We start from the raw sequence: 13,592 nt of genomic DNA, 5'->3' as shown, positions 1-13,592 counted from the left end.
CCATTCTCCGTTTCATCATTTGAAGTGTTTTAGTAATGTAGGAAAAGGTTTTCAGGATTGCTAGAGTCACAGTTTTATCTGTCACCTGCCACCAAACAGTTTGATAGCCATGAGGGTTGTGCACAGTGTCAATAAGCACTATCTTCAGAGGAGCCTGAGTTTTGCAGATTTTGGCACTTATTTCAAGCTATAGCTCTGAAGAAATTGTCTACTCTGGAAAAAAAAAACCAGTTGCAGGTGAGCATTTCCCTTAGCAATGCTTTGATTCCTTTTTAATTTACTGAATTTGAAACAGGAAATTCTTCTGACCATAAAGTTCCTGAACATAAGCTATGCTAATTATTGACTTTCATTAACTTGGATGGAATGTAGAAGCTGAGAAAGCTTTTAAAAGGGGTTTGAAACCCCTTGCTTTTGGTAGTGTACCTGTCATTCTATTCAGTCATATTATAATTCTATTGCATAATAATGTTTTCTTCTGATAGACAGGAAAATGCATATGTGTCCTATGCTTGTTTGCACCTGAGCAGGGGAGAAATAATTGCATTCATAATTCCTTGTACCTTATAGTTCTGTTTGTTGTTCATTTATCCATTGATAAACTCTTCAGTTGTGCAGCAGAAGTTAAAATAAAACAGCCAGTGTACTTGCAGCTATATGTGAAGTTGCCAATATATGTTAGAACTGAATGTTAGTTCTATATGTTAGAACTGAAATAATTAGTCTTGGAGCCCTAGCTCTTTTAGCAAGTTTAAAATAGGATGCTTTGTTTTTTACCTAGAGTAACTATCAACTGCTCATTCTGAAACAAACTGCTATTATTGTTAGTGTATCTTTAAAATTTTTTTTATGTATAAATAAGAAATGTCATGCTGTTTTAGGTAATTTTTAGAAATACAAATGATTGCCAGAGTTACAAAATTTGATCCAAAGCTCAGTAAAGTCAACAAGACCTACGAGTTGTTTCCAAAAGGCTTTGAAATAAATACATTCTGAATTCCTAAAGAACATGGATATAAGAATAGGTGTATTGATCTTTTTTTACATGCTTTCTATGCACTGAGTTCCTTGAATTTGTTCCATAGGCTTTTTTCAATCATTATTGTATTTTCCCAAAGCAAATTATAGGTTTGATAACAAAAAGAATTAACATAGTTAGGGCAGATCTCTTGAAATACTGTGCATTTAGTTTTTGTGTCTTATATTGCAGACAGACTCAACCAACGGCGAGAATCCAAGCATCAAGAAATCCCTCTTTCCTCTTTTTAATTCAAAGAATAATTTAAAGCATAGTTCTTCTTTGAAAAAACTTCCTGTAGTCACTCTACCAATGGTATTAATTTTTAAGTACAGTAGCACTGTAAAATGCTCCAATAAATTTGTTTTACTGACTACAGCAGCATGTGGTTTATTTTCATGGTATCACTTTCTCTTCATGCCAGTTAAGTATCTTGGGCCAGTTCAATAAATTTAAGTAAAATTGGCAGTTCTGTTGAAACAGTTTGTGCCTAAATTTTTTTTTTTTTAAGTATTTGATATAGGGAAAATGTAACATACACAGTTCCAGAGAGAATGAGCCTTGGGAGTAAGATTAAGGAAGGAAAATAGTTGTGAAATTGTGTATGTTTAAAATGAAACTCTCATTATGTTTCAGTCCAGAAAAAAACCCCTCTGTTTGGTTTATGGCTATATCACAAATACATAATTTTATACAAACTACTCCTTTATATATAAATTTAAATAAATCAAATACTAACAATGAATTATCTGAAAACAACTTTAGCTCATGCGTCTGTTGTATTTTTGTTTGTCTTGATTGTTCATGATAAAAGACAGCTTGCATTAAAAATAGGTTATATTTTGACTGTCCTTTTTTTGCTTCGAAGTCTTGAAATGAAATAAAAAGCTACATGTAAGTTTCAAATTATCCTTCTGCCATAAAGTTTCAGCTGTTTCTTAATTTCTGTTTTAGTTTGGGATATTTGTGGAGAAGAAAGATGGGAGTAGAAAAAGCTCTTGGTTTTGTGATGGCAGTCAAGACATCAGTTTAGAGAGATTTTGGTCTGCTTCACTCAGGAACAAATTTATAGAACTGATCCATGGTCTTAACTGCAGTATGGAATGCTTTTTAAATGAAGATGAGGCTCAACAATATATTTTTTTAATTTTATTTTTGAGGCCTATGTTTAACTGCTCTTTCTTACAGCAAATGACACTAACAGCATGCGAATGCTTTAAGGGCTAAGGGTAGAAAAAATCTGCATGATGTCCACTTGCTCTTACTATGGGGAAAATTATTGAAAGGCCATTGCAATTCTGTTTTGGTAATGGGCTTCACTTGTGTTCTGTAATTAACGGTGGGAAACTATTTACAGCTATTCCTGAGAAAATAGTAGGAGACCAGTATTGAATATTTTGTTGCAGATGCCTAACACTGAAGGTCAGGATCTCTTGGCATTACAGAAAGCCATGCATTCTTCCAATCATCAGAGCAGCAGGCAGAAGGATTGGCATCCTGAGAAGATGACAGAAATCCAGCCTCATGTAAGTGGCATTGTCAGTTCCCTGTGTATTAATATTACTGATGTATCTTGACAGCTTTTTCTCTGGTGAATAGAAAAATTGCATTTGACATTGTTTCCCAACTTTGGAATTCCTTGCTCACTGGATGTAAAACACTATGTACCTGCAGTCCTGCATTACTTTTTAAAAATGTAGACATGAATGACAAGGAGAACAGAGACTAAATGGCCTGTGTCAGTCTTTGAGCCCTTCAAAATCTTGGTTATGTTTTTGCATTACAGGCAAGCAGTGTTTCAGTGCACATCTGTGGTACTGATGCAGTGTTGTACAAAAGCTCTGTAAGGAATGGTGAATCCAGAGGCTTGGCTGCTGCTCAGCACAGTTTGGTACCTGATGTAGTCACCAGAGCATTGAGACCACGTTACAGTGTGGCTGGCACATGCTGCAGTTTCAGCAGGCTGCAGTTTGGAGCATAGCACTGCACTAGTGCAACTTCATTTTCTCCTGTTCTAAAACCAGCTCGGAGAGCAGTGTTTGGGAGGCAGTGTGAGTGCCATGCACCACTGTTGTCACACTGGAAACTGAAAAAGAGGTTTTGTTGCAGCTGCAGTGTTTGAAGAAACAAGTTCCTCTGTGAGCTGGGGAATTTAATGAGGCTGCTTTCATAGCACTTTGTGTACTCAGGCTTCCCGAGGCTCTTGCTACCCATTTTCAGCAATCCCATATCCATTCTCCCTCAACCTGCTTACCAGAGAAAGAATCTGTGGGAGACAAGAGCTGCCTATCACCCCGCTGCCAGCAAACAAAATATGTAACTTCTGAGTTCTACCAGACCTTGGTTCAGTGCAGATGGTTACTCAAGACTCCCTCTAACCCCTAACTAATGTTCACAACATATTTAAGAACTTTGTATTTCTGAAATCCATGCCTCATAAAATGTGGCTGAGGTTCTTAAGTTAATAGCAGAAGTGACAGATGGATGGTTAATGCAGCTGTCTATGCCTGCATTTTCAAAGGAAACAAGGGTAAAATAATTGATGGGAGAAATTTTTTTCTGATGGAGAAAAAGTTCCATCTTTTCAAGTAGCTAATAGATTGGATTGTGATGAGAAGACATTTTCTCAGGTGTGTAGCTGTAGCTTGGAATGAAATCTATCAAATTAATATTAATTAAAATGAAGAAGTCCTGTGAAGTTCAAGATGCTCAGTTTAGGATATGAGATTTTTTTCATGGGAAGTCTAATAGGACGGAGCTTTTCTCCATGTCTTTCAGAGCCAGCCATTAAAATCTCTTCGGAAGCTCTTACACCTCTCCTCAAACCATCCCGTCGCTGCTGAGCCCCGCTTCCAGCCCCTACCCAGCCAGCCAGCCAAAGCCTCTTTTCCTGAAGTGCGAATCCATCCCCTGAGTCAAAGCTCCAGCAGCGGCAGCAGCAGCGTGCGGCCGGAGCCGCAGCCCAAGAGCAGACCCACGCTGCAGATCCCCAGCCAGCTGGAGCCCACCTGGCACGTGTCCCCCGTGAACAGAGCCGTGAGCGACGGGCCTCCCTACTCGGACCAGCTGCCTTCCAAGAGCGGACAGAACGGGCACACCTACAGCCGAACCAACCGCGCCCGCATGCCCAACCTGAACGACCTGAAAGAGACTGCCTTGTAATTGCACCCCAGCTAACTGGCCGGTGTGGGTGGAGATCAGCCTGGGGGAGCGGTGGTGGTTCTGGTGATGGTAAGACTGCATTTTCAGCTTTATAGAGGTGTGCAATATGTGCGTGTGGAGCTGTGCTGTTCGGCACCACGGAGAGAGTCAGGGATTATGCAGGAACACAAGTTGAACTATGAGTTACCGGTCATCAGAAATGTCACTGGATGCCAGGCAGAGTGTGCCAGTCAGGGAGAAAAATGCATTGCCATTTTCTCTCATTCACATTCCAGCTTAGTGCACATCTCTGTCTGAAAGCTGGGGGACTTCTGGTATGTATTGGCACTTATAAGGGTGAAAACATTGTCTAGACCTATGCCCTTACTACATTTTTTGCTGCCTAGTTAAAACAGTGGGGTTTATGTGATAAAAGTGTATCCCTGTTAAGGGTTTAAAGTTAAATTGTATGTCTTAAATTTGTTTTTTAAACTTCCATATTTGATAGGGTTTGTAATATTTATTTATGATGATCTAATATCGTACTGTTATAACCATATCTTTTATGTTATAATGTAAAGTTATTTTGAGCTGTTTGAAACATTGTGAAGCAGTGCAACAGCTACAGTAGTTTCTATAAAAAACTAACAGTAACATTTATATATTGCATCGGGAGTATTTTATTCTATATATAAATATATATATAAATGGAAAATAACTGTCTGTTTTTTAAATATACTCATTTAAAAGAAAAGTATTGTTATGACACTATCTGCCATATTTTTTATACATTTGTGATATAAAGTGCAGTATTATACTTCTAATAAAAGGAAGTTGAATGTGGATATAAACGTGACTGTAACAGTATGAATCTCGCTTGGCTATAAAAGCCCAGTATTATAGGCATTATTGGTAACAACAAAAGATAATATTCAATTCCAAGCTTTATTATGGGCTATTTTGTTGGAAGTATTGGCTAAATGTAAGAGACTGCAGAACTGTACAGTAATCTAAATGTGGTATGTTCTCCCCTGTGTCCTTAGCTTTCCTAGTAATATTAATGGGATTTCTGCATCTGCATCAAGAGCACAGAGCCCCAGTACCAAATTTTTGTTTCCTCTAAAGAGATAAAGTGCCCCAAGACTACAAGCGAAAGCAGGTGCTCTTCCACTTAATAGCAGGGGTGAAAACCAAAGAAATACAGCATGAATTGCAAGTGAAATGCAAAACTTCGACACTTAAGCATAGCATGGCACTGCAGATCATGGTATAAGCTTTTATGCATATGTGTACTTTACATCTCTAGCAATCTATTAACTAATAAGATAAACACTGTATTAGAATTTAAACTACTCTTGCACTTTTTTATTATATTTCAGGATGTACTTAAAGCTACAAATCTGATATTTGGATATTGAGGGAGAAGGTTGCCATGCAACTTGATTTCTCCTTAGGTCTTACTATCCAAATATTCCCATACCCAGTTCAACTACCAGTCTCAGCAAAATACTAGATCTTGGGTTCCAGTCTCCTGTACAACATAGTTAAAACTGCCTTTACCTTGGTGAATGTCAAGTGTAGCAAATACACACCCTGATTCCTCTGTTGCTACCAGTGAAGTAAATCAAAGGTGAGCCAGTAGGAGTCAAAAAGTTATGCCAGTCTAAACTTTGTGCAATAAGAGGAGAGCCAGGCCTGTAGTGTCAGAACAATACAATTTTTCCTTTTTTAACTCATTAGTTCTACTCCCTCATTACTCTTCAGCATAGTTTGTTTTCCAGATGCTGTCCTCGTAAGACACCTGTACTTGCAAATACACTGTCTTTTCCAAAAAGAGATTAACCTGAATGTAAATTTGATGATTTAGCCATAGATGTAGTCAACAGAAGCAGCCAGGCAGTAAAAACTGAACTTCCTACTTGGATAACAATGCAAACTGGACATGCTATTCAGTACCTCTTGAGTCATACCAAAGTTCTAACAACAGCAAATTTGGCACTACTACTGTAAAAATTGTCAGAAATAACAGTATGGAAGAATGTATATCAGGTTTGCCCAGCACTAAAAATCGGTCTACTAAATTTGAAAAATTATAAAATAGGAATTCTTTCTTTGTCAATTGCCTGCAAGAAAAGTGCATGTGATTTTTCTATAGATAGATATATGTAATATCTATATATATATATGATATATACTGTATTGATATATCATATATATAGCATATATAAATACAGCAGACATGAAAGGGTATTCAGTTTCTTTCTAAGGTCAGTGGGCATCCGGGAAAGACATTGTGATATTTACTTGTTGTCATTGTCAGAGTTTAGCAGCTTATTTTAGCAATCTCTGTTATATTCATTTCTTGGTCACAGCTACGTTAGCCCTGTTAGCCCTGCTATGAAATGGGCTGATGCCACTGAAATCCCTCACGAAAGCACTGTCTGAGAGAGAGTGGGGCTCTAAGCAGTGTGATTTGAATGTCTCTTTTAGGGCAGCAGAGCTGGTGAAGGGCCTGGAGCACAAGTCTTATGAGTGTGGCTGAGGGAGCTGAGGGTGCTTAGTCTGGAAAAAGGAGGATCAGGAGGGACCTCATTGCTCTCTACAACCACCTGAAAGGAGGGTGTAGCCAGGTGGGGGTCAGCCTCTTCTTCTGTGCCTCAAGTGAAAGGACAAAAGGAAATTATCTTCTGTTCTCTGTGCCAGGAGAGGTTCAAATTAGAAAGAAAAAGAAGACGATGGAAAGAGTGTTCAGGCATTGGAATAAGTTGTCCAGGGACGTGATGCAGTCACCTGCTCTGGAAGTGTTCAAGAGGCATCTGTATAGGGCACTTGGGGATTTGTTTAGGGGTGACTGGAGTGGTTGATGGCTGGACTGGATGATCCTAAAGGTTTCTTCCAACCTTGATGATTCTATCATTCAGTCTCACAGGGAATGTTCAGTCTAGACTCTTCTGAGCTTTGTGGATGTGTATCCTTTTGCCTCTGCAAGATTTTTAGCTTGCTGGGAAGAGCTTCATGCTGGGGATGATGATACTGGGCTGTATGTAGCTGTTCTGATTTCTAGCAAGGAAAAGTGTATTCAAAAGGTTTTTTTTTTCTCAGTACCCACTAAGTTAAATCAGGGTAATCTCTGACTGTACATATAGCTGTTTAAAGTAGTTAGCGAATCTTCAAAGGAGACCCAAGGAATGTTCAAGTATTTGGTGGCCCATATTTACAGAAAGTTTTTTCTACTTCATATTGCATTTTCTTCTTGAGTTCAACAAACCATAGTAGCTTTCAGTTGAATACTAAATTGTGTTGAATGTGTGCAGTATTTTCTTTCTTCTGTTGGAAAGAAATTCCAGCAGCTCAGCCAGCTAGTGCTGGGATGAATTGTGTATTTTTAACTTGGTCTAACTTCCCAATATTTAGAATATTGCTAATGTAATTTTGTTGAGGCTTTCAAAGGAGTCTTATTATAGTGACTGAGATTTTCTGACTTAATAAAGAGGAAGAGAATTACAGAGCAAACTATTTTGTAAGTGAGCTTTCCTTTTCACTGGTCTGTGAGTCTTGTACTACATGCTCTATAGATTTACTTAGTATAAAGGATCCTAGTTAAACTGCATTTTATTGTTTGGCAATCTTTTGCCTTATGGCAATCACTGATGATGTAAACAAAAAAGAAACCAGGTTTCAGAAATTAATTGTAATAATTTTGCAGAACTCAAGCTGCCTAAACTTGTCTGTATGTTTTTGCTGTAGCTCTTGAGCTCTTTTTAACTTAAAAAAAAGCACCTTAAGCTCATCCTAACTGAAATTGTTTAAATGTCTAAGCTGTCATTTTAAACTGCCATGTAAATGTATTAACCTCCAACAACATCTATTTTCAACAGACCTGGCCACAGAGAGCAGTCCCTTAGACCTATTTAATGCTTTTTGCTCAATTTACTGCAGTCTAAGCTTTGTTGCTCCTCTGAGAGGTTGCCAGGAGAGCACTGGGCAGAGTTCTTGGCAGGAAGTCAATGATCCCAGATTTGGTCTCTTAAAACATTCCCCAAACACCACTTGCTCTTTCAGATCAATATTAAAGCAGGCTTCAAACTTCCAAGTGCATGAGACATCCTCAGGTCATCGTTCGGCTTGTCACCTTTCTCTCTGTCACACCAACTTGTTTCTGGGACCAAGGCTGGAGTGGCTCTTCAGGAAGCAGTGGCCTGTGGTAGGCTCTTCAGCATTCCTTGTCATTGCAGTTACGTGTCTTAAGAGATTCATCTTACATGTGTAAAAAGCTACATCCCAACCTTTTTTTCTTAAAAAGCTGATGAGCTGTTAGCTGAGTAGACTCCTGTGTTCACCCAGAAAAAGCTAGGTATTCTCAACAATTCTATTGACCTCCTTATAAGAACACAGAGAACCTATGGGAACACAGATTTTACAGCTGTGAAAGGACTTTTGTGATCTAGATAGTGAAAGCAAAATCTAGCCACTTTTAAGAGGAGCTGTGCTCTAAAAGTATTGGGTGTTTTATTCATGTTTCATTTTTTGTTGTCTTATAATGATTTGATAGTGAGATATGCTTCAAAATACTTGCATGTAATTAATTCTGTATGTGTTGAACACTGTCAGAGTAGAGCTGGGAAAATATTTGCATCCCAGTCACACAAAGAGTATGAAAAGGATAGCCATATATAATATACTGCAAATTGTGGGGTGGCAATGAATGTTTATTTTTTCCATTCCAGCTAGCATACATAATATACCTATTAATTGGGTAATATCACAAACCATGCATCCAGGCTGTTGATCATATGAGTAGGCCCACCATTTGAAATAGGAGTGCCACAGAAGATGGTTGGAAAGGTGATGTGCCCTATGTAACCATTTTTGAATAACCTTCAAATCAGGACACTATTTAAGAACAGGTGCTTTTCCCTACACAGCTCTTTCTAATGGTATGATATTAACCATTCATTAACTGGGTTTGTAGTGAATGAGGAAAAAAGCCATTTAACTTCTGGCGTTTTTTAAAAGGGGGTGATTTGAGTAAACCCTTTTAATAGAACACAGCTTGAAAGTTTTAGATTTTGGCACCTTTTTCAAGTGGTCAAGCAGCAGCAGTACATCAATGCTCAGGCTCATCAGGCAAGTGAAGGCTTGTGCTGTACTGAATGTTGTACTGAAACAGAAGATTCCTCATTTTGCAGTCATGAAGCAAATTTCATTAAAATTAAGCAAAGCAGATTTTATAGGAGATCCTCTTTCAATTGTAAGAGAAAAGCTGTGTTAGGTCATCTGTTCTCTCAGTGGACTGTCTTAAAAACTATCACATGAGACAGCATAGGTAAATCTGACGGATTAGTTCTGAATTTTACTTGTTCCAAGTTCTGCTTGGATGCAAATTTGTGACCTTGTCTGCAGCCAGTGGTTTGAGTCAGAAGTTGGCTTTTGACCTACTCAGTGGAATATGCATTAAAAGTGTGAGAGGACTGCCCCACTGTGTTTGAATGCTTTCTTTCCACCGAATCAGGTTGCTTCTCAGGCTCTTTCAGAACATCACAAAATATGCAGCCAGGCAAAAGTGACTCTTGAAACATGGCCCAAGAGCCTGAACATGGGATTTGTGTCTTAGCCGAAGAATGACTAAACATCTCTTGTCTTCTCTGCAAGTCAGTCTACCTCCTCTCTCTCACAGAATGTGGTTGAGGTTGGATTTGTTTATTCTGAGTTTATTATTGACTCCAAATTTTGAAGAGACATCTAAAAAATTCCTCCTCTAGGTACTGTTAGCAACCATGTAATAAAATACTGTTGGGCCTTCATCTGAAATACTTTTGAAACCTTCAAGCCATCTGAGCTCTCCCTCTAGAATTCCAATGCCATCCTTTGCACTGCTTTGCAGTCTTCCCTTGCCCTTCCCCTCGTGGTTCTCAAATATTGCAGTTGCCTTGTTCTTTGTTGTTTCTCTAGTGCAGATTTTCAGGGAGTTAGAGGCCTTATCTACTACTCCACCTTGTTTGCTGTTTTACTCAAACAGCTATCCTTAGACTTGCTCAGGATTTCCTTCATTTTAATTTTCCATTTCATCTGGGTGAGATACCTTACCTCATTGTGCCCCCACCAAAACATGCTGCCTACCAGGCTTTTCGTTCCACCAGGTCTCTGTTTTCACAGGGCTTTGTTTCTCTGGATCCATTCTGAGAAATGCAAGGTGGCATCTTAATTGTACAGGCGTAGAAATGCATTGTGAAGTAGCTGCTGTCGTAGAGCTTTCTGTTAGCATAAAGATAAAGCATGTTCATAGCACAAGGTGGAAGCCGCTGTTCAACTTTCCTGTAGGATATGAACCTCTTGGTGTAAACTCCTGACATGTAAATCCAATGGCAGAGCTTTTAACTCTTTAGTTACAAGGCAAACTTTTTTTTTTTTTTTTTTTTTTTTGGCTAGTGCACATCTTAGACTTGTACTACTGAAAGATATGACTAATAGAAAGAAGTAACTTTATATTTGGGTTATATGGAACAATAAGTTAAAATCTTCCCAGAACCATAATTTTATTGGAAATTCTATGCAGGCATTTTAAAATCTGGTTAATCTGATAAGGACTTCCAGGACTGCTTAGATCTCCACTGTGGAATGTTTAAATTTGTGTCATTTGGAAGAAAGGAGGAAGAATGAAGTTTAGGAAAATCTTTTTTTTCTACTATCTGCCAGTACAGATTAACAGGCTGGGGAGGCAGCTTTCAAAACTTCTAAATTTATGGATAAGATTCCCTGATGTTTTTTAGCAGCTACTAGAAATCTAAAGCGCACAAACTTTTAAATCTACCGTGCTTTCTGTTGTGGAAGGGATATGTTGTGGTGTTAGCCTTTTTAATCCTGGAATACAAATTGATTTTAAAATGTGTTGAATATTTAAGGATGACTTCATGCAAGTTAATAAACCATTTGTAAAGTGTTTGTATACAACCCTTTGTATCATGTTGTTGGTACACCTTACCAAATTTTTTTTGAGCATGTATTCCATTCTTTACTTCTGTACAATTTCTATTGTTGCTGTAAATATTCTAAAAGAGAAAAAAAAAAATCCTGTGGTAACCTTAACTATCAGCATGGAAATGGTTAATTTTTACTGAGCACAATGTATTTTTGAATGGGCCTTCCAAAATATGTCTTTAATAAAAATGCAGATTTTGCACTAGAACACTGGCTTTGTTCAACAGCTGCTCTCACTCCTGACGCACCAGAACACCTCTCCATACGTTGGCTTGGCTCAGATGAGTGGAACGGGCCAGAACCAGGACTCAGTGCCCAATGGGTCACTGCCAGGTCCTGGCTGAATCCCCATCTGAGAGGTTGCTTCTGTCTGTCCACAAGCCTGTTGTTTCCATGGGAGCACAACATCTCTGAAGCACCTTGTTGCCCACCATTCCATAGTGTCATTGCAGACACCAAGGGTGGATTCTTCCTTTCAGGGCAAGGATCTCTGCTGTTCTCTCTTTTGAGCAGTACCAACCCACCAAGCCCCTCAGCAGGCCCTACCAGAAATTAAAAGGCCCTGAAAGCTTCCAGCCCATAGTCTTTGATGCCGGAAAAGTGTCATTTCATCATTTTCACATGTAAACTGAGACACTTGTAGGTAAATGCTGAGGTGTCAGCAATAAGAGTTTTTGATGGCTTCCTCTTTAATGAATCCTGGCTATCCATGGCCTTGAACACCCCCAGAGATGGGGAGTCTACAACTTCTCTGGGCACTCTGTTCCAGTGCCTCACCACCCGGTTGGATGGGGCTCTAAGCCTGGTTTAGTGTAAGATGTCCCTGCCCATGGCAGGGAGATTGGAGCTAAATAATCTTTAAGGTTCCTTCCAACCCAAACCATTCTGTGACGCTATGATTATGAGGAAAAGCTTTTGTATTTATGTAATTATACTTCAGCTGGTGCTGTCTCCCTTTCATGATGCCCTCAGTCACTCTGTTACTCCAACGTGCTGAATTTATGCAGAAGTAGAAGTCAAATACAACTCTAAAAGCATTTTAGGACCACTTAATTAATTAAGCCTCTCAGCACTCTTCTTTTTATATAAGAGGCAGAGGTTAAGTGAATTTCCAGAGGTCAATTAGCAACTGAGCTGCATAGCAAGGATCAGAACAGAAACTCCTGCTTTAGCAGGAGCCATTTAGTGGCAAGTCAGAAGTAGGTCCCTTCCCCATGCAAGCTGGAGAGGTGAACTGCAGACAAAGGACAGGGCAAGGCAAGAGGCAAACGAACTGTGAAATGCACTGTGTGCCAGTTAGTTCCATCTTACTTATTGCCCTACATTTCAATCTAGAAAAAGGTCTAGTGATTTCTTTGAAGATGGGAAGCTGGAAGAGTGATAGCACAGGTTCTTTCTACCTAGACAGTATTTTCTTCCTCCAAGATTTTATTGTATCTTCAATGTAGGATCTGGTCATGTGAAGATATGTAATTTAGTGTAGTGCCTTGGTGTATAATGGTGTGTGGTCCATCCTTTCAAGCTGTGCATTAAGCCTGCCAGCTCTTCCGAATCTCACAGGAGCTTCTGGCCCTTGCCATGGGGTGCATTTCCAAAACCAGACAACTTGAAAAACCCTGGACTGTGCATAGGAGCTCATCAGAGGCCAGTCACAGACAAGGCTTTAACTAGCTACAGTCAAGCTAAACTGCTTTGGGGTGATAAAAATATTCACCAGCTCATGCCCAGTCCATCCTTCTATCCCTCACAGCCAGCCCTCTGCTGTCATGCAGCAAAACATCAGCAGCAAGGCTCCTTCCCCCAGTGCCATCTGCCAGGACACAGAGTAGAGCTGCCTGTGCTGCTTTTAGGGTAGGGAGGGCTGTGTGTTAACATGTTGGCAACTGCATCCAGGACCTGGAAATGCTTCAGCTTTGAGTGTTGGTGTTAGCAAGACAAGAGCTATGATGGCTGGTGGGGAGCCCTTGTCTCGTGTTGCTGGATGTGCAGTGCCTCCAGGGAGGCTGCTATACCATTCTGGTCCCACAGCTTGGCTGCTGAGGAAGTGCCTCGAGCACAGTAGATCTTCTCAGCAGAGCTTGCCTCGACTGTTCAGCATTAGAGAACCACACAGTGATTTCTTACTAGGAAAATGTCCCTAGACCTATTTGTGGATAGGCAAAAATGCTATCCACAGATGAGGGGGTGGGAGCAAAGCAAGGGAGTACTGGTGTGTAGCAATCATCTCAGCAGATGGGAATTGGTCTTTTCTACATCTCTGTAGGCTTCATACTGCTGGTTAGTGGAACAGCTTTCAGACTTGCCAGAAGAGCTTATTTCCCTGACAGCTATTATTTGTCTATATACAGGAAAAAACTCAAGGCAGAAACATCTGCTCTCACAAATGAATGTGATGAATTGCACAGCCATCCAAAGGGTTCTCTCATGTTTTTGGTCACATCTCATTTGGTTTTAG

At 39.6% G+C, this 13,592-nt stretch overlaps 1 protein-coding gene across 4 annotated transcripts in view; it reads left to right on the top strand.

The window, feature by feature from the left end:
* CDKL5 (cyclin dependent kinase like 5) overlaps positions 1-13,592 on the top strand; it is a 144,700-nt gene that overhangs the window by 119,714 nt on the left and 11,394 nt on the right. For 2 of the 4 annotated variants that reach the window (XM_085051176.1, XM_085051182.1), the window contains exons 16-18: positions 1,211-1,333; positions 2,425-2,544; positions 3,797-11,345. In XM_085051176.1, coding sequence (XP_084907302.1) covers positions 1,211-1,333; positions 2,425-2,544; positions 3,797-4,180 — 627 coding nt within the window. In that variant the 3' untranslated portion in view covers positions 4,181-11,345. Of the gene's footprint in view, positions 1-1,210; positions 1,334-2,424; positions 2,545-3,796; positions 11,346-13,592 lie in introns of those variants that run through there. The other 2 variants (XR_014849815.1, XM_085051195.1) reach the window with 2 other exon arrangements.

Source organism: Lichenostomus cassidix, chromosome 1, assembly GCF_008360975.1.
Source record: "Lichenostomus cassidix isolate B80296 chromosome 1, HeHo_3.0, whole genome shotgun sequence".
Taxonomy (NCBI): domain Eukaryota; kingdom Metazoa; phylum Chordata; class Aves; order Passeriformes; family Meliphagidae; genus Lichenostomus; species Lichenostomus cassidix.
This window is presented reverse-complemented; position numbering and strand designations above follow the sequence as displayed.